The sequence below is a fragment of the Botryllus schlosseri genome, chromosome 7 (assembly GCF_051294905.1).
Source record: "Botryllus schlosseri isolate E-star chromosome 7, Bs_hap1, whole genome shotgun sequence".
NCBI classification, from domain to species: Eukaryota; Metazoa; Chordata; class Ascidiacea; order Stolidobranchia; family Styelidae; genus Botryllus; species Botryllus schlosseri.
The window spans coordinates 19,283,388-19,305,332 of NC_137242.1; the positions used below are offsets into that span (position 1 = coordinate 19,283,388).

Here is a 21,945-nt window from a genome sequence, read left to right on the forward strand (position 1 = left end):
AATCGTAATTGATTACGGTGATTACAGCCTTTTAAATTAATCGTAATCTATTATATTTGAAATATACAAAGGGATTGTAATTTGTACTTTACCTGGACTCTTATGGTATAAACCGATAGAGGAATAGTGCGATGCATTATAATAGCAACTGAAATGTCGGATTTTCGAACCTTGTTGCTCATTATTAGGCCTACATCGCGAGCATTCGCTGTCCATATACTACTCTTTGCGAATTTTTTAGCAATTCGTGTAGTCACGTTCTTGGTAGACATCGGATGTTAATAGATATTATGTCTTCGTTATAATAGAATGATTGGAAGAAAACGCTGGTGTGTCATGTTTCTCGTCACCAAAGGTACCGCCATCTTACAGAAGTAGAACGACTATAGCAACACTCTGCTATGATTGACTCTGTTTTGAATCGTGCAGATCCACACTATCGCTATTGCAATGAACCTGATATATGTGGTTAACTGGCTGTGCTCGCAAGCTAAACTCAGATGCACCGTACGTTGCTGCTACACTAGCATGCAAGCCGCACAAATGTCGCTGCTACCGATTAAAGATTTCAGAATTTTATACACTTCAAATAAAATCATTACAGCTGAGCGGACGCTAAAATAAGTCGCGAATAACCGATCTGTTCCGTATTATGTGGATCGCGGGTATGAACGGCACACGTGTGATTAGAGAACCATTTATCGTTATTGCAGAATTCCGTGTTTATTTGTCTCATTCTCAGGTGGTTGTATACTTGAAGAGTGCACCCAATGTTATCTCACCATTCTCGATATTTCAATCTACCATCAGTCACACTTTTTTACAGAATGTTGGCATGGGTTGCACGAGTAGAACGAAAATTCGTATAGTAGAGGGGGAAATTCATCGGAGAAGAAGTTGTGCATTTGATATATTATGAATTAATACGCAAATATCGCCATCGTTGTGAAAATATATTCCCTTATAATGTAGCCTCATCTAAATCCATTCCACGAATGTATATTAGACCCAACATTGACACACCAAAATAAATGATATCATCGATAATCGTGATTAATTTTTCCAGGTGCAATCTGAATTGTAATCGACAATACTGCTAGATTTTTCTTTAATCGTATTCGATAGCACTGCATTGTTACAGTAATCGCAATGTATGCCCTGAGCATCGGAAGCTGTAAAAAAGAGCCAAGGATATATTATGTAAAACTTTCGATCTCCGAACGCAAGTAAGCGCCATCTGAGTTTACAGGAATTACAATCTAGATGAGGCAACGTCATTACAACGCATGACATAATCGTCAATAACATTTCCTTTACGACAAAGCAAATACTAATTACCAGAAGAGACTCACAGTTGACCGTCAAACGTCCAGATGTAGTATTAGCCGTAAACTCATCAAGGCATGTTTTGTTGTTGGAAAGTGTCGACTCTTGCTGAGATGCACTGGATATTCTACTGTATTGAAAAATGGTATCATGCTTTGGTGTGCAAAAGTTGGTGTGTACACATGGATCATCTAAAGAGATTTTCCTTACTTTCCGATGCCGATATATCGTACATTGAATTTTCAAATTACGCATGTCCCGTTACAGAAATAAATTCATAGCGATACTCGTCTGTGTGAGCACGCAGACTTTCGTAAGGGGAAACTGTCTTCTCGGTGTACGGTGAACTTGGTCGTATAGGATTGAATACAAATTTGACCTTGAGCAGTGTAAGATGGAGCTATAGTTAGAGGCATGTAGTGTAGAGATATCAAACTATACTTTCAAATGCCATTTAGTCATCACGATTGTTGTGTCTTGTGCAGACAACAATATAGCGTCGATGGTTTATGGTTTTACGTTTCCACCACCGCAATTTCAATTTGAGACCTTCTGGTATTATTTTTTCAATCAGTGTCTAGCTTATAAACTCATCAAAACAACATGAAAATTGACGAAGTCTTTGAGCATATTGGATCAAACTTCGGATGGTACCATCGCGTGCTGTACGTCATTGTCTTTCTAGGAGGGATACCGAATGCTTTGATGCTGTTGCATTTTGTGTTTTCCCATTATGAGGCGGACTTCCACTGTGAGCTACCATCTACAGCCATAAATGTGTCACTACAGGTGAGCAATGACGTTTATACTTTCTACGACTTGTAGTAACTACCAGTCGGATGTGGATTTTAAAGTGCCTACTTCAGACATTCCTTATCAAATGTCTAATTGTCCATATTCATACATATATGCAGTTGCTGCTGCATAAACACTATGTTATATCCTGCATCCGCATTGCCCTGATATAACATTATTATTTGCTTATTGAATCTGCCCGCTGTGAATGCATATTTCATGTCGGCGTGGGGAATAATAGCATTTAACATACTAGTTAATCATTGCATTGTGAAACTGATATTATGGCATATAAAACAAGACAAGTTGGCCGACATACCCAACATTGCCGTGTAAGGAATAATCACTGTCTGCTACCAACTGACTAGAATTTTCATAACGATTAACAATGATTTCTAGCAGGTGATGAATTTCTGTTTACCATATTTGTAGAATTTCAACATGTAGCTTTATGGTCGTTAGTAGCATCGAATCGACCAGTTCATTGGGATTAAGGCTACTACACAGGAACGTGATTTTTAACATGCTGTAGAGTAGACTATAGAGCACCTCATTGCGTTGCGGTAGACCACTGACTTATAGATTGTCGAGCTGTGATAATAAATCATCAGTTACGATGCTTGACACGGACGCATTTGCGCCCGATACTGCACTCGATTTCCTAATTACATTGTCGTGATTTTCAGCGCACCGCCCCGTATTCGAAATGCATGATTGTGTAAATTAAGAACAGGGAGCTTTCCTAGCAATACTACACTCTTTAATTTTACTTTTCATATAAGAATCAAAAGTAAATGGTGATTTCTATGCACGTCGCGATATGTCACGAAACAGTTAAATAAATTGCATGTTTGGCGCATTAGGTGAGAAAACTTGTTTCGGATTTCGTGATCATCGCTATAGCTGCAATGCATTTAAACGACTTCCTGCGAAATGCTTATATTGATATTCGATGACTGATTAAAGGTAATAATCACAAATAATGACATCGTGGACCAAACGCTCACATGCTGGCCATATAAAGCCCCATTATTTTAACTCAATATCGTCCGCCCATTCATTGCGATTCACGACATACTCGGAAATGTACTTGACCCCATGAACTTCTTTCGGTGCTCGCCGAATCAGGTTTCCTGTGTAGCTGAACACAAACCCTCGTAACTTGGAAAGTATATTAACAAACAGGTTTTCCGTCGAAATAGGTCACATATTTTAACGCAGAAACTCCATCACTTAGGCAGGTAGGGAAACTTATCTTCTAGTAAATGCACTAAAATAACTGTTTTTACTAAGCATTATCTGCACACTACGAAGGGGAATTACAGCTCTGAATGGAATACTACTAGCGCCGAACAATGAAAAGTATCCCATCTGCATGCAAAGGGGCTCGAACATACTCGGTCAATAAATTATCATAAGACCAAGAGGAAGGACGAAAGGTATACCGATCCCACGCTATAGAATCGCGGCGTTGTGATGAAACGGAGCCCTGTCTTACACGCTGCGAAATGAATCAGGCTGATTCCACCCGCATACTTCGTATCATATGTTGCACAATTCAGCATTATGAAGTCATTTGGTTAATAGATAATATTACGCCAATAATATTTCTTCCGCTTGATTGATTTTGTGCCGACAATGTGTTCCATGATTGATAACAAAGCTATTAATTGGCTGCATTTTTTCAAGTATGCAGTTATGGAGAAGTACATCCATAATAGTGGAGTGGTCGCCGGCAGGGCCGTAACAGCACTTCGCCAGCCCCCCCCCCAAAAAAAAACGTTGGTCTTGGGCCCCCCATATGTTGATGAACCCAACCTCTGGGGGACGAAGCCCCCCAGACGCCCCTCTGGCTGTTCGCTAATTGCCGCTACTTACTTATCCTATCAATTGGGGGCCGTTTAATGGGTCAGCTTTTCTCGCCTAAACGCGCGAAGCGCGAAAATTTTCTATAATTCATGATTCAATCGGTCAATATGATCGGGAATTGCATATATGTTGCTATCAATTTTTATCCTCTCTCTTGCTCACGTAATCAGATTTACAGGTAGAGCTGAGTGAGGTGTGTTTGAAAAGGTAGGACCCCTCAATATTATAATTAAACAATGTTTAATAAACATCTTCGGGCGTATACCCGTTGGCAGGAACGAAACAGCACTTCGTCGGGCCCCGCAAAAAATCGTGGGTCTTGGGCTCCCATAGGGTGATAATTGATAAACCTATCCCCATTACCTTGTTCGCTTTTGCCACGAAATGAGTTGTACTGCTTAGCGAAAATTCATGATAAAATCGGTCAATAAGATCGGGAATTGCATATTGCCATCAACTTCTTGTCCTCTCTGTTCACGTAATCAGATTTACCGGTAGAGATGAGTGAGCTGTCTTGGAAACTGTAGGGCCCGTTGGTATGACTCCTTAACATGATGTTATTTCGTGACCTCTGTCTGCTATATCAAAAATATAGAATCGCCATATAACGTAGGCTATACGAAACTACAAGACGCACACGATTTGAAATTGGTATTTCTTCACTGGCATATAATTTTTCCCTGCGGGATGGTATTTGTCTTGTGAGGTTCAGATTGCCAATACGGTGTTTTGTATATATAACGAAGTTTTCGGTCAGCATTAGTGCAGTCCTTCACGGCCAAGGTTTTCTCGCTGCCGATCGTTCTGGCACACTTCTTGGAGTCGCATGTTACATGGCTTACTTTATGTCTTGGTGCGTCGTGGCGCGGTAATGTCAAACGCCGATAAGCCCATTTCGATAAATCTTGCGTATTATTTTTGGTGGGGGGAGAGTACCCAAAAATCAAGATAATCGGCAACTTGAAATCGCGCGAGGCGCGAAAAAGTTTTGAAAAAGTCGCATAAATTTTCAAAAAATACTATATAATTTATGCTAATTCACGAAATAATTTTGGGCCCCCTTCGAGCTCGCCCCCCCCCCCAATTCGGAGGTTTGGGGTGCGGCAGTTACGGGCCTGGTCGCCGGGTTATCCAATGGCCAATATAATCATCATCAAACTATATCAAAAGATATTTAAATCGATATCAATGTTAGCTGATGTCTTAGAAGTACATACATGTGTCATGGCATCGATCCCGGATGTGCATACCAAAATCTAAACCGCTCAGTTTCTAAGACTCGTCCTCCTCAATAACCTATAACATGGGTTACCAACCTGGAGGGCGCATGTCCCTTTTTGAGGGGCAATGGAAATATTCATCATCTGTAATTCTACTTACTCCCCTGTAACGAAATGAATAGAATACGATTTAATTTAAAAACGATTATATGAAGTTTAGAAGAGACGGCAACCTATATTGAGTTTTGAGAACGTATTGTCCGCATTTTAGGTTATACTAATCAAATCATGCGCTAAGCCCTATGAAATTCTCATGTGATTGCCGCTGCCTGAGTTCCCAATAACAAATTGTCGTGAATGTGGGTTTTCACAAATGTTACTTCTGAAGACAAAGCAGCGCAGTGCCCTATATTCGACATAGGCGCTTCCCATCACCATAGCAGAAACAAGCTCAGCCATGAAATTAATAGAATATGTAATAACTAATTCATGTGCTATCGTGTTTATTGTGTATTGTATCTATATCATTTACCATATCCGTTATAAAAGTATTTATTACTTTATCATTTTAATTACGAGTTAAATATAAACCAGCTTTTTAATTAAAATAATGCTTGATTTTTTTCAAAAATGTTGAAAAAACAGGCGGTTATTGATTTTACAATTGTTTGGAAAGGAGCCACGGTGCCAAAAAGGTTGGCAACCTTTGTCCTATAACATGTTATACACGAAACAATAACTCCGTATTGATCGCTACCGACCAGAATCAGTCGAAAATCATTTAGCGAATATATCATCAACAAGAAGTATTCGTTACCCGTAATTCTGGAATAACAGGCTACCACGAATGGCATGCCTTTAACGTAGCTTTCACATATATATGGTCATTTGTCAGTTATACAGAAGGTACTGTTTTCAATTCTGTAGGCTGGGATGTACGAAGAGCTCTTAAACCATTCTATACCAATGGAGAAGAGTCCGTCAGGAGATTTGACACGAAGTCAATGTAGAATGTACGACCTCGACTATTCGTCCGTTTCCTGGGTGAATTCAACCACGAACAAGACCGTGGGATGTCAGTTCGGATATCGCTTCTACTTGGAAGAAGGCCAAACTACGGCTATCGCCGACGTAAGCGTTGCATCCTTCAGACGGATTAGTTTTTATAACGATGATATCTATTTATCTAAGGACCTTACAATAGAGATTACAGACACATAATATACAGTGTACTGCGATACACTTAATATTGCGTAATGTAGTATGATCGCTCAGATGACATCAGTGCGCCACTCCAGCCGACCCTCGATGTTTGTTTTTTCTGATTACAAGCCGTATGATATCGATCACTGCGTGCACTCGGGCGAGATGTTGCCTGTGCTCATTGGACTCAGATGACATTGGTTTTAGAACTAGTTTTAAATATCCCTGGTTGACTCGATCTGAGGGATATAGACATCGCATTATTGCGCACGCTACCAATTTATCAGCGTTTGACCTCCACATTGCCAATAGACTATGTTCTGTAGAATAATCCTGATTTTGTCTTAGCGCATCTTTGCGGGGACTAGCTAGTATTGCGTTCATTTGATGATTCCGCAAATCTGCGAATAGAAATCGACTCATTTCAGCGATCGGAAGTGCGAATTTGATAACTCTTTCCCAAAGTGCAAAGGCGTGGATGCAAATTCATTTGCTACAGCGATGTAGCCAGAAGTCGGTGTAAATGGATGTCAAATTACTGGTCTCATTCCGGCAATGGACAGAGGTGGACAGTAACGAAGTACTTTTACTTTTTTCAAGGGACTCAAGTCTAGGTTTTTTCTACTTGCATTACTTTATTAAGGTGTTATTATTTTACACTACTTCTACTTTATGGTTTTCAGTTTTTGGGAAGAAATCGTGGCAAAAAATACTCACATTTCGCTTACCTGTAAATTGCTACTTCTATGGGTTCTTTTGTAGGTTTAGCTTGCCTGTAGAACGTACTCAATGGGTTATTATTATAGACCACTTCTACTTCTACCTTACTTACTTCAGAATTGCATCTTCTATTTTTGCTTGAGCACCAACGATGACTAATTGGACTATATAAGTATATGACATAGGATGCAGTATTGATTATGTAACGAAAGTGTCTTGTATGACTTGACAAGTAATTGTCATGTGTAAATACCGCACTGTCTACACACGCACATGCTCTGCTCATGCTCATGCTACTGTGACAGTACGTGAGTAATAACGAATTTTGAGAATAAGGATGTAGCAATCGGCATATTAAAATCACAATTCCGTTCATGCTTTCATACTGCATATGCCACAACAGGCCTGTTGTATACTTCGATTAAATTCCAGAATATGCTATTTCGATGACGGGTAATGCATCAAGTTACGGACTTTTGCGTGTGTAGCATCCATTAATGTCCTTCTTACTGCATCATCGCTTTTGCTACAGTTTGAGATGGTGTGCGACCGTTCGTGGATGGTTCCCGTGTCGGTGGCCGCAGTGCAAGCAGGAATGGCGCTAGGTTCATTCACTGGAAGCTTGGGCGACAGGTAATAGTCTTGCAAACTGTCACGTTCATTCAGCGTGTTTAGAAGGTCTTTCTGAATTAACCAATAACAATTCAAAAATAGCTTCTAAAGCAGGAGAATTTACCAGATCTCCAACATAACGTTAGATGCAAATCAGCACTTTCTGGTGCAAAATTATTGGTGTCACACCCATTCCAGTGGGTGGAAACGATTCGAATACACCAATCTACATGGAGAATTCTACCAGGGGTGTGGAGCAGTGCAATTTCCGCATTATGCGAATGCGAATGGAGAAAATACGATACTATGCCAAACTTAATATTGCTGTACTTGTACCATTCTGATTCCTTGACAAATTTCCACTTCGTACACAAGTAAGATGGAAATGGTATAGTTCTCTACTGGCTATAATATATATCACGGTTTATTCAAATCTTTTAGGATTATGAATACGACTTTCAACCTTTTAAAACCCAACGTCTAATTGTCACTATTACCTTTATTGTCAATAAGATACCCTTTTATGTTTATATGTTTGTTAATCTGCCTACCAAGCCGTCAGTTACTCACCAGCCAGGAATCTCAACTTATAAAACTGGGATATAACACCGGTAAGACTGCACGCAGACATATAATCGCTCGATCTATAATTTCTGTCATCAATGTCAGGTAAGCTGTTCAACAGTTTCCGAACAGCTCGTATAGGCGTAACACCAAAGTTAATCGTGTTAATGAATGAGGATATTGCGCGTTATGGCGTTTTTGTAACAGGCAGAAACGTCGTAGCCTCCCTTCTCAAAAAAACATGAATGCTGATCTTCAGCCCCCGTAGGGTAATTACCACTGCTTACGGGGGCTTCGTTTCCTAACTTTTATGGATTATTGCGCCCTGTCCCACCCTCAGTAACAGGTGGACTCGTTGCGTAGCGAAGTCCGCGATTTGCAAACAATGCTGATTGGGAACGGGCGAACTCTTGACTTTGTATCGGCTTACTTATGCACCTAATTCGTCTGGCTCGATGTTACAATAAACCGGTGCACGTTCATTGTCTATTCGCGTCATGCGTAAAATGTTATCAATTATATGGGTACCAGCATATTAGACCGGAGATGGTCATGTTTCGCATGCCCAATTGTCACATGCCGAAGTGTCGCATGCTATAATGTCGCATGCTCAATGCTCATATGTCCAGGGACCATTATTTTCTTCTGCGAGTTGCATTTCTACGACGGTTGTCCGATTGCAATGACAGGACTATTCGGCGTAAGGGCATATCACTACCAACGGATTCGACCAACATGATGTGGCCATTTCGGCCAATGTTATCGCTACCGATCATTTTGGCAGCGCACTTCGCGCAGTCGCGTGTTGGTCGAACATTCACCATCACGTGTTGGTGTGTCCTGTTGCCTGTGGTTTGTAAATGGCCGGCGCCGGAATGCCTCTGCCCTTTAATCCCGTACCGGCTGATAATACGATCCGATTATAAATCATTCCAACGTCCTCAAGCGATATCACCGTTCCATAGTTACCGGGAATCGAGTCGGATTCATATCGGTAAAGTCTCCCTTTTTCATTTTGAAGTAGGGATCTGGGACCCATATAGAAATCAAGAAATACAGAGAACCAGAAACAGACATGCTGTACACAAAATGCTATGCTTTATGTTGATATTTGGAATAATTGTGGGTCCACTTGGAGATTGTTACCCCGCACCATACAGTAGTATTGGGGTTCGGCATTTCCGTCCCTGATGATAGATATAGGGAGCACAAAGACGTCGATTATTTACTGACAATCAGTACGCGAACAGTCGTGGAAAAATCATTACGAACAATCGTTGAGCATGGTTCGTGATGTAATAATCAGCAGCGAGGTTTACCAATACAAAGTTTCGATTGTCAATATCTTAATATATCGTACTGTTTTTGTTCAGTTACTATTAGAGTAATATTACAACTAATTTGAAAAAGATCCGTAATCGCCCTTTCACAAAGTCAATTATATATATGTGCAAAATAATCCATTATGTTGCATTCAGTGGTGCCACTCCTAGTGTTTTAACACTAGATTTAGTGTTTTTTCGGTCGTCCTAGTGTTCTAGTGTTTTTTTTCGCACAATTTTGCTAATCTAGTGTTTTTCTGCAATTGTGCGAACAATGAATATTCTAACAATAGACTGCTAAATTATACGCTAAATTTATCGCTAATAAGGCGATTTGGTGTCTCTGGCTGTGTTTGTTTTCAACAATTATATGTGGTGGTGCAGTAACAAGCAAATATCACGTAACAGGGTGCGCTATGAACAGGGTCCGTACTTATGAGCGAAAGCCTCGGAAAAAATGAAGAGCGATTTCGCTCTGATGCTCTGTCGTTTCTTGTTGAACTCACTCATGCAGATTCGGGCAAGATTTTCATTTGCCGAGGACAGCATAGTTTCGTAATTGAATATATCGAATCCGTTAACAGCCTTATCAGAATAAAGAAAATCAAAAATCAATAATTCCTCTAGCTGTGCAATTGACCTCTGTGATCTAATTTGATGAACTTCATGATTTGTCGGAAGAATGGGCTGCTTTGGCAAATTCGCACAATGAGCTGCAGGTTATCAGTCAATGCCATCAAACAGAATTTTGGCAAAAATTGAAATCTGTGCACAATGGATTCAGCGAATTAAAATTCCCTTTACTGTACTGAGGAAGCTCATGACGAATCTCTCGTCATTGCCACATTCCACTGCATGCGTGGGAATGGAGTATGCTGCATATGAATACCTCCCCGTTGTTTGGTTGAAGATGTACGGTAGTGAGCAAGATGCCACACAAGAGATACTTATGTTTGATGGATGGTCTACAATCGAAAGATAATTTTTATGATGCCGTACAATTCGAAAGCGACAATATTTGATTTTTATCTTACCCTGTTGAATTCGTTTCATTAATTCTCGTTGAATAATCATGCAGTATATCATACATATGGATTGAATTCATGTGCGGAACACTTCTTAACTATGGATTTGTACGTTGGTCATTATGATTACTTGGCAACGGCAAATCTTTCCAGCAATTCAGTAATCTAGTGTTTTTTCACGACATAATCTTGTGTTTTTCCAGAAACCTAGAGTGGCAACACTGGTTGCATTACTTTGGAATTCTCTCAGATGTGATCTGGTACGATTACGGTTACTGGAAAATACTGTAATGGTGGTAATCAAGTACCACATGTGTTGTGATAAATGACTGCAGCTCTTCCGTGAAAGGAGCGCTGGATTAAGGGCAAACGTCATCACGGTTCATTTCGAGTCCCTATTATGAGTAACGTGGGACAAGTTTATGTATTTTTCCGCAAGCTTACTTGGGCTCTCGTTGTTTGCATACCTGGTTTTTACCATTGATCGTAGAATGTACAGGGAAGGAGTCGTTGGAACATGCCCGATTTACCACAAAACAATAGATGCGATAAGATAACTCCACATCGGCATGACAAGTGAAACGTTACTGGAAACCCAATTAGACAAAACGGAATAATTCATTCGGTATTGTCATAAGACAGTGAAGAAGGATACGAATATTTCAACTGGACAAAATTGGGATTTTTTTTAATTCATATTTAATTTTAAATTTATGAAACACGTATGATTTCCACACTGTTGTCTCGCCGCGAAGAAAGTGTTATGGATTCAGTGTACTAATGCTCAACCTTGGTATTATATCGTAATTTATTCTACAGCATCGCCTTGTAGCCCTTCGCCTTAATGTGTTTGCGTTCTAGTCCATGGCGCACAAGACTTCGGCAGTTGATAAGATCTACTCTGAAATTTTAATAAGAGTAATAAAGTGTTACGGGGTTTGTAACAATTTCCTTGATATTACTAGTAGAAGATCACATTTCGGGTATTTTTTAAAACGACAAAGTGAATTTTGGCACGGGGAGATAAAATGGGTCACTTCAAGCCTTATATCCCCTTCTAATTCTAACGTAAGTGAGTCGCTATGTGTAATGGTCCTTTCAACATAATTCCGTTTTCGTCATTCAGATGCCATTTACAGACATTTTCAGTGATGATTCATATTATATTTCATTGCTTTTCGTTAAACATGAATTTACATGTGCTGACTGGCGGTTTTATATATTTACTGAACGATGTTTGGTAAAATTGTGAATTATATAATTGGCATAAAAATCCAGAATTCAAGACAATGGAACGGTCTGGAGAATGTTCCTTACTCAACAATGTCTTCTGTAATATGCGGATCGTGTGGCTCCATACATGCAGACTACCATATGAATCATTTTAGATAAACCAATTCCTAATTCATCCCTATATACCAAACCTATTAGCCGAGTCTTCGCTATGATAACAACGCCATGTATTATTGGCAGGGTTGGCCGACGCCCGGTGTTCATAGGCGCGTCTGTCACTCAAGTTCTTTTCACGATGTTCGCCGCCGTCTCGTGGGAATATTATAGCTATGCGATCGCCAATTTTCTCGCCGGCTGCGCCCAGCTCGTGAACTTCGTTATTGCCTTCGTGCTGGGTAAGTTGGCTGTGAGAAAAAGTCGGTGGTTTGTTCATGAAAACTATGTATTGCAGCCTCGGAAGTGATCGCGGTACGTTGGAGGAACTTTATTGCCATTTCATCTTTTTTCGCCTTTGGATTAGGATATATCATCGATGCTGGTCTGGGATACTTTTTCCGAAATTGGCGTCATTTCCTGTGGGCTATTTCTGCGACTAGCGCTCTCTTTTATCTCCCTACGTTCTGGTGAGTAGTGGTATATGAGTCCAATCATATTGTTCCATGGTTATTTCAGTATCTGTCACATTTTCTATCATGATTTCACAACGGCATTTGTAATAACCGAATGCGATAGAATTTTTGTAATAACTAGAATGAGCTCCCGTATAATAGGCCTGTGGTCTTGGTTTGTGTTTCACAGGCAAACAATGATAAAATGCGAATTATTGTGTTAGTCTATTGCTGTCGCCTTTTCTTCGCTCTATCCGTACTCGATTTCACATTCGGGTGCGCTTAAGTGACCTGGCCTAACTTGACTAGCCAAATATCTAGCGAGAAACAAGCATGTGTTACGTGTTGGGCGCGAACAGACTTGTAAGAAAATATCAATTTTACCAGGAAAATGACCCGCGCAATCGCAATCCTGGTGAGAGCTAATCTTCTAACACATTTTTGACATTGACAGGCTTCTGCCGGAATCTGCTAGATGGCTAATGATTAAAGGTCGCACGCGAGAAGGTATAGCCGAGCTGAAAAAGATGGCAAAGCAAAACAAATGCGAGTTCAATATCGATGAGTTTACCAAGGTATATGTCTGTTGTACAATGTCCATCCATACACCTCAAGTGACTGGGATAGTCAGGTGCGAAAGCGAGCTGATTCTTGCATATTTTGTGTTGAAGCGTGTTATTTGGGTACGAAGGGTATGAATGTACGCAAATTTGAAGTACTGGACTCTTAAATCTCGAACCAGAAGAATCGTTAAAAGTACCTATAACATGCCCAAGTATGTCGCGAACGGCGTACATCGTTGTTCAATGCGTGGTTTTGCTTAGTCTTTGATTGTCCGTAACTGTAAAAGGGTTAGGAATCACTGATATACGCATTACGCTCAACAAAGCGCACTATAATATTGAAAATACTTGGAAGGATGAATTTCAGTGCCCTCGAGCATACTGAATCAATGATTTCAGTAATAAATCACTGTGTAACCTACATGCCACAGTGGCCGCACCTTGGTTATATCGTACATGGCCAAAAGAGGTAGCATGCTATCATTTAAATCGCATTTTGTCGATGTGCGAGGCTTGGGTCGTCAGACGTTTATACACTTACGCTGGCGCCCTAAAACGTTTGCGAACCACTGAATTAATCCACGACCCTGATACACAACGGCCAATGTAAACAAAGAGAAATCTATCAACCATTAAGAAAAATTGGGTCACCATAAAGCGTGACTCGAATAGGATACATTACAACTACATAGGTGTAAAATAGGTGTACTCGACATACCATACATTCCTAGTCAAAATGGTATGTATTTCCACCCGTGTTAGCGTGTACCACTACCACCCTGATATACAGGTGTGAAAGTGAATATACACACATGACACACGAAACCAGAACCTACGGTACAAATCAGGTCACCGGCTCTATCTGATACCAAGTTTTGCTTTAGCACGCATTCCGAACTGTGAAAACGCATCACATATACCAATATGGGAGTACAACAAAGCGCCATTTACCTGATGTGCACCATACACATTGTTGGAGGTCGGCGAAAAACACGATTTTTGTTCGCGGTGCAAACGAAATGGCTTTTCGTGTTTGAAAACATTGAATTCTTGAACATATTCTGTTTTTGCCTCAGACGAAAATGTTTGAAGGCGAAGAAGAAGAGGAAGAAAAGCCATCAAGTGTTAAGGAAACGCTGAAAATTCTTCTTTTTACTAAATTGCGTATGCGATGCCTGTCTGTCTTCTTCGTCTGGTATATTCCTTTTCGTTTGAAAAAATTGAGAAGCTTGTTAATAATCCATACACCACATTCAGGTTTGTGACCGGTCTGTCATACTACGCCATCTCACTCTACTCCACCAGCTTCAGCGATAACCGATTCATGAACCTTTGCCTTGCCGGAGTGTCCGAATTCCCAGCTCTTCTTGCCGCGTACTACGCGGTGAGGTTTTCAGGCCGTCCAAGGGCAGCGTTTCTACTCATGTTCCTCTGCGGCTCATCCTGTTTTATCCTACCCTTTCTTACCGCCGAAGGTGAGGTTCAACTAAAGTGAAAAAAGTGGCCGTTACTGACAATACCAAGCAAAATGAGTAATTTCTGCAGCGGAAGAACGTTTTTCTATAGTGAGAGTTGAATATATGAAATTCAGAAATTACAAATGTTGGTCCTAGACTTGCGTTTTTTAGATGCGCACTACATCATGAGTAGGCCTAGATATAACATCACGAAACAACTAATATGGTGGCTGATATCTATGCTAACGATATAAAGCTTAGGAATTGCTCTTCGGCTGACGAATTGTAGGTAGATACCGTTTTCCAAACGTGTCCTGTCCATTCCATTTCAAGAATTTTAGCACCCGGCATTGTAAGACTGTCATAGAAGACGGCCACAAAAACTTTCAATTACCCATCATGCAAAGTAGGCTATCATGAAGCACAATTGCACCAAAAACATCTATCTTAGCGGGCCGTTGTAATTTTGAGAAATGAAGGCAAATTCAATCGACAGCAACCGGAATCAGTGACTCTCTTGGCCTGTACGTTATAAATGTGGATAACTTGAAGTAGCACGAACGCGATTTACCAACTGTTGCAAAATCGGAATCCCACAACCGCCGATTTGTCACGAGATGACGTTACAGTTTCACCCCGCATTTCGCTACCAGAGAGAATAATATCCAATTGATGTTTATCACCGTGAATTCAGCAATCGAATCATTTAGAGCAGACCCGGGCATTTTACGGTCAGGGACCTGACTCTGGTTCTTGCCCGACCGCAAAAAGTTGCTTGGAATTTAAATAATTGAATCATTTAAAAGGTAATTTCTCGAGTAAAGCCATTGGCCAGTGGTTCTAAACCTTTTAGCCTTCGCGGACCTCCTTTGGACCGTCACGGACCACCGCGGACCCCAAAAGTTTAGGTTAAAATTTAGCTCTATAATCGTACAATCGTCATCTGTGATGTGTAAATATTAAGTGTAGGCTAGTGATAAACAGCAACAAAATGTCCTTTCTTGGAATGAAATCATACTATTTATATAAAAATTTGGAAGTCTTTTATTATTTCAAAACGAATTTTGTAGCGCCGTTTCTTGAAATACACGACCGTGTCTCGAAAATCCGCGCCGTCGATTTGACATGAACGAGTGCCGGAAAGCCAGTAACTCCCACAAAGATAGGCGGTAGCGAATGTAATAATAATGCGGAACGCTTCCGACGACAACTTTGGGTATTATCGCAACATATGGCACCGACATAACGTCCAACCAAGTAATTTCCATCTAGCAACTCATCTTGAAGGTATTTCGGAATAGCTGTCAGGTCTATCACAGGAGAAAATGGATTTTTTTATTCCAAATCCCCAACAAAACATCTCTTAACAGAAATATATTTGTGTCGGTAGGCTAGTGTAGGGTTGCCATACGTCCGGAATTTCCCGGACATGTCCGGAATTTCACTGAAAAATCTGCGTCCGGGAGGAATTTCTAAAATATACCTAAATGTCCGGAATTTTGAAGTCTCGGAGAAGGCTCAAAAGTTTTTCGTAAATCAACATAAACAATATTATTTTCAAGCAGGTTTATGCTATTCAAAATTGTTCTTCGCGCTGCGCGCGAGTTTGCAACGTATAAGGATATTAGTATGGGCTTCAGGCACCACCCTCGCCAAAAAATGCAATCAAAATAAATATGAATAACCATCATTTACTGAAATAAGTCTGATTGTAATCGCAATTATAAGCTAAAGGTATATTCCTAGAGTTGGTTAAGGCCGATTAGATGCTTCAATCACATAGAGTGGCTCCAAATCTTGTGGGGTCGCCTGCCTTTATCTGGAGATCGCGATGATGTTGAACGTAATCAGCTTCCTATGCCGTGTGTAAGTTTGGGCAAGCTGAATTTTTTTAGTAATCAGCTTATCAAGTTTTGAGCTTTGCCACGGAACATTTTCAAGTGGGAAATGAGGTCGCGAGCATAAGAGGTTGGAAATCACCGGATGTACAACCTGCTGGGGCATTTTAAAGTAGCCTAATATATCGAAGAATCAATATTATTGACAGAATTCATACATAAAATATAACAGCATATAGTAAGTGCCCAACAAGTTACATCGACTACGCTATGGTGGGCCCAAGATCAGTGCTTTGGGGGGGGGTGTTGTTTCGGACCTGATTAAAGCACATAAACAGATAGCCGCACCGACGTAACTGTATAGCAGGGCTGTCATACACAATCCTGACAGGGCAGACACGGCCCGCCAGATGATTTCATCCGGCCCGTAGAGGAATCTATTGCTAACCCTAGCAAGTAGCAATCACCAGAGCTCACATTACAGATTGGCCAATTCATGACCTATGTTCCACTTCATTCCTGTATTGTGTATACAGTCGATGGGCAATGCTTTGATAGTGTGACGTCATATTGACGGCCAATGTGTTTCACCTCATTTTAAAATCCGCTAGGAGGCGCTAAAGAGTGTCCTGAATTTGCTACACAAAAATATGGCAACCCTAGGCTAGTGGCAATTTGGCGATTAAAATGAGTTTGCACAATAGAATATTTCATCTCAGACGGCCATTCTCTTTACGTGAGTCCTGGGGTTTTAGCAGTTGTGAAGCGAATCTGATTCGATGGTTTATCTAAATTTAGAAAAATACAAATTCGGTTATCAACCCTTTTTCAAAATTGGAGGTTTCGCGGACCCCTTGAAATTGCTTCACGGACCCCGGTTGATAACCACTGCCCTAGGCTGTATAGACCAAGCCGGGAATACGTTTACTTTTGGAGTCAGTTTGTTTATCCGCCGTGTGTTCGTAGCCTACGTAAGTCTATGCGTGATCCAGATCCAAAATAAAACCAATGTAACGAAGTGCCTCGTGATGATTAAAGTCCATTTGCATCTTTCGTCTTAGTTGGTTAAGCAATCTCATCCTCTGGTTCCAAATTTGAAATTAATTCGATTTTTATATAGTTTATAGATTTGTTCACAATATCTTTTTGCTTGGACTTTGGCAATCTGAGCAGAATAGTTTGCCACCATTGATTTCGAATCCTTCAGCAATAATTATTTTCTTTTTCCGGCGAACCAATTTTTATCACATTACATAATTTCCTATCATTGCTACAGAGCTTTCGATAATTCGCACCATCGTAGCAATGATTGGAAAGGGCGCGATATCGGCTATATTCTACGTGGCCTACTTTCTGTCGGCGGAAACAACCCCAACCTTGCAGCGAAGTTCCAGCATAAGCGTCGCCTCATTTTGCGCACGGATCGGTGGGTTTGGCGCTCCATTTCTGGCGTATATCGGTGAGTTTCGATTGGTAGTAGATATTTACCGTGATATCATTAGAATTGAATTGACAGGCAAGACTAGTCCCCTTCTTCCCAACTTGCTGATGGGAGGTGTCGTGATGAGCGCAGGGTTCCTGTGTATCTTCTTCGTCCCCGAGACGAGAGGCGTGCCGCTGCCGGATAGCACGGAAGAGGCAATCGCAAACAAAAGGTATATCCCTCATGTTTGGGCAATTGGCATGCAAAAGGAGTATAAGGTGCTTCAATAACATCAGAGTAGGCCTACTTCTAATTGCGCAATGAGCCTGTTGCCGTGACTGGGTTGTGTGCAGGTACGACTTATTCTTTACCGAATGATCACTAGATTGCGAATAGGCCTACGTCTCGTGGTCAAGATGCTGCACTTAACTGCGATTCCCTCTACAAGCAACAGTTTAGGTATTTCCATTTGGTTTGGAACTAGCAAAATTTCATTACGACTCGACTCCTGACTATGCATCAATAAAATCCACAACCCTGTCACAATAAATATGAAAGTTTTGCTCGAACTCCAGACGTGGGAGAGAGGTACGACCGATCAGACTTTGGAGGTTCGATCCGGTCCGAGCTCGATTTGGGTCGACTTCGAAAATTTATTGTTATCATAGCATACTCCACAACGTTTCAGGACCATGAAATATTACAATTTTATGATCTCCGCCCGAAATCTGGCCAAGCCACTACCGTGATTAAACAACGATCTAATATTTGTAGCCTACTAGTTGATGAGCGCAAATCTAGCTGCAATGTCAATCTTGGGCTTCGAACCTGCTGACCACGAGCACAGTTTAGACCGCCCGATTAACCTCTCAGACTCACAGCTCCCCAGAACCACAGCTGCAACACCAATTGGTTGTGGATTCGAGTCCAACCGCGGTCGACTCCAAAATTCCTACCTGAATGTTGGGGGTGTATCTAAGCTCCCCCTTGCCATCTCCTCCGTGTAAGATGTGTCTTATAAAAGCCTAGCAGTAGGTCGTGCTATAAGTCAGCATCTACGGAATGATCATGAATAAAATCAGTCTGGTGTAAATTACCATAGTAGTCGACATACACCATGAATACCACGAACAACAACAACCTCTGAGACCCAGGCATCTCCGTATTTCTGATGATTGTCAACCGAACGTATTCGAATGTCGATACGACAATACAGAATTGGAATTCCAGATCTGACAGCACCTTAACGCTTACGATGGGCATCTCAATAATTCCGCTTCTATCCAGAATATCTGCATAAGTATCTCTCAATATGTTTTTATCTGCTGGTTTCTTTGCATTTAGAATTTATCGTCTGAACGTGTGCCGGGATCTATCCATGAAATCTGAAGACATGTTAGGGAAGAAACCCATCCAATTGTAATTTGGATATGCATTGATTGGAAGACTGCTGAACAGATCATTTCGATTGCGTTACCGCGTGAGAGACATTTACGCGTCGCGCTTGATTAATCCTAACACCAAGCTTAATCATTTTTGTCTGACATTTTGCCACTCCGGTGGGAGCGTTTTTTTTTCGATATAACATTACTTGTCGGGCAAATGTACTACAACTAGCCACTAACAAATCCAATACTGATGACTGCTATCAACCAGCCTGCTTATATCTACTAACTTCGTTATCTCTTACATTCCACTCGTCATTATTGCACACAATTTCGCGTTAAATAAAGCGATAGATGTTACTCGAAGTATGATCATGACCATGACTATTGTCCGATTACCGACCGCGAACCGCCATCTTCCCGTCAACTTGGCCACCCCTACAACTGTCAGTGTTGAAAAGAGCGGACCTATTATACGTATAAATACATCTAATATGCATGGTGTTGAAATGTTGGCGCGAATCTAAAGTTACCTAATAACGCTTTATCTATAGATAACTAACCTACGGATAGATGCGCATCACGTGATTCACGGTCGAGTGGTGCTACATGCGCAGATTTGTTGTCGCTGTGTGTTGTCAGAATCAGCGCGACTGTAGCTTTCGAATAATATCAACGTTAATAAATTTGACCGCTAGGGTCGTCATCTATGGGATTAGCAATTACGTTGCCGTTTCATACTATGAAGCGACAACAAATCTGCGGATGTAGCATCACTCGACCGTGAATCACGTGATGCGCATCTATCCGTAGGTTAGTTATCTATATTTTATCCACTATGTATACTGGTGAGTTTTCAAAACCGGGGAAATTTGATTGCAAAATGTACTAGCTACTGTGTACCTCCACCGTTGTTATTAGTCAGTGTCGCGTGATCTTCGTTGCGTTATTCTTCAGCCACCATCGCCTCAATGTCTTTCACAACATTAACCGTGTGGATTATGAATTCCAATACAAAAAAAATTCCGCAAGCGTTCGTAATATATTGCTTCTGAATCAGTTCGACATGCAGCAGCTAGGATTGCGCATGCGAGGACACAACCAAACGCACGGCATCGCAAGCGAAATGCGTTTGAGATCCGGGTGTGATAGCGAAGTTCATAATTGCCAAGTCAGTTGTGAGTCAGAGTGAAACCACCGGTTTCGTATGTACGCACACTACCCACCAAGAGTGCCATGCGACCAAGCCGTGTAGATCAGTTTTACAAGCAAGTCTTTGGTGTATCTCATTCAGGAGGATCGAATCCATAGAATACCGTTCGAAAAGTCAGATATATAACGTTCAGCTATCTCATCAGTGAATTGACTAGATCTTGAGTTTGAGACATATAATGATCTCGTGTACCAGCGTCGGTGACGGCTATCCCCCCACACGACATAGTACCAGAGGTGGTCAAAGTAGTCACCGTCGCTACTCAAGTAGAAGTAGAAGTAACGCCGAAATTTCTACTCAAGTAGAAGTAGAAGTGGTGGTTGACTAGTAAGTAAGTAAGTAGGTATTCCACGCCTATTTTAGCCTAAAAACTGAAAACTGTCAAGTAGAAGTAGAAGTAGTCTAAAATCAAGACTACTTAATAAGTAGTGCGAGCAGGCAAAATCTACTTCAAGTACTTCAAAAAGTAGAAGTACTTCGTTACTGACCACCTCTGCATAGTACTTATGAACATATAACTGGAAATGACGACATACAGGGTTGTGATGACTCGAGTCGCGATTTTCCGGTAATTCAACTTGAGTCACGTCGTTTTCCTTTAAAAAGGATGGTACCTCGACTTGAATTGAGTCACCTTTTGTATTGAATATGTCCCAAATCATTTTACATTACATGATTCGAGTCCCGACCGATACTTGAAATATAGGCCCAAAAACTGTCCCGTCAACAGGATATATCTGGGTGTCATCAGGTACCTTAATGGTTCAACTACCAGTCGGATATTCGGGGCCGATTCACCGTGACTTCAGATCTTTATGAATGATTCACTGGTTACTTGGTCTGGGTAAAATGATTCGAGTACTCGAAGTATTAATTTTAATGATTGGAGTCGAGTAGTAACAGATGACTTTTTCGAGTACTGAAATTATACGCTCCACTCAACTGAAAGTTAATTTACCAACGAGAATTGTACAAACGTTACAAGAAATAAAATATTTCCGAAGTCATGATCATCCCACATCATTGTCAAGGAGTGCAATGAATTGGCAGAGGTGGTCAGTAACGAAGTACTTCTACTTTTTGAAGTACTTGAAATATATTTTTCCTACTCACACTACTTTTTAAGTAGTTATGATTTTAGACTACTTCTACTTCTACTTGACAGTTTTCAGGTTTGTTGGCAAAAATAGGCGTAGAATACCTACTTACTTACTTACTTGTGAACCCCCACTCCTACTTCTACTTGAGTAGAAATTCCGGCATTACTTCTACTTCTACTTGAGTAGCGACGGTGACTACTTTGAACACCTCTGGAAATTAGCATGGTCGAACAAATACCAAAGTATCTTTAATGTGACGGATACTAGGCATTATGTTCTTTGTGGTGACATAAAAGGTACACATTTGAACTTTGATATAGACAGAGGTCCTCAGACTTTTTTAGACACGCCCCCCTTTTTGATAGTGAAAAATTTCAGCCTCCCTTATCGTGATATCACAAAATATTTAAGAGAGAAATCAGAATGCTAGCAATCCCAACGTATACTTTGATAGCATTGAAGGTTATGG

The 21,945-nt window shown here is 40.8% G+C and overlaps 1 protein-coding gene across 3 annotated transcripts; it reads left to right on the forward strand.

The window, feature by feature from the left end:
- The first annotated feature begins 1,064 nt into the window (after positions 1–1,064).
- LOC145442826 (organic cation transporter protein-like) lies at positions 1,065–20,194 on the forward strand. 3 transcript variants are annotated; one of them, XM_080320843.1, is made up of 12 exons: positions 2,165–3,560; positions 6,138–6,341; positions 6,842–6,993; positions 7,666–7,766; positions 12,130–12,284; positions 12,341–12,512; positions 12,952–13,072; positions 14,137–14,255; positions 14,318–14,535; positions 17,632–17,814; positions 17,872–18,010; positions 19,123–20,194. In XM_080320843.1, the coding sequence occupies exons 3-12, from the start codon at positions 6,937–6,939 to the stop codon at positions 19,199–19,201; spliced, it is 1,344 nt and encodes a 447-aa protein (XP_080176969.1). In that variant the 5' UTR covers positions 2,165–3,560; positions 6,138–6,341; positions 6,842–6,936; the 3' UTR covers positions 19,202–20,194. The 3 variants fall into 3 exon arrangements, with proteins under 3 accessions (XP_080176967.1, XP_080176969.1, XP_080176968.1); XM_080320841.1 differs by lacking the exons at positions 2,165–3,560; positions 6,842–6,993 and adding an exon at positions 1,065–2,115; XM_080320842.1 differs by lacking the exon at positions 6,842–6,993.
- Positions 20,195–21,945: the final 1,751 nt, after the last annotated feature.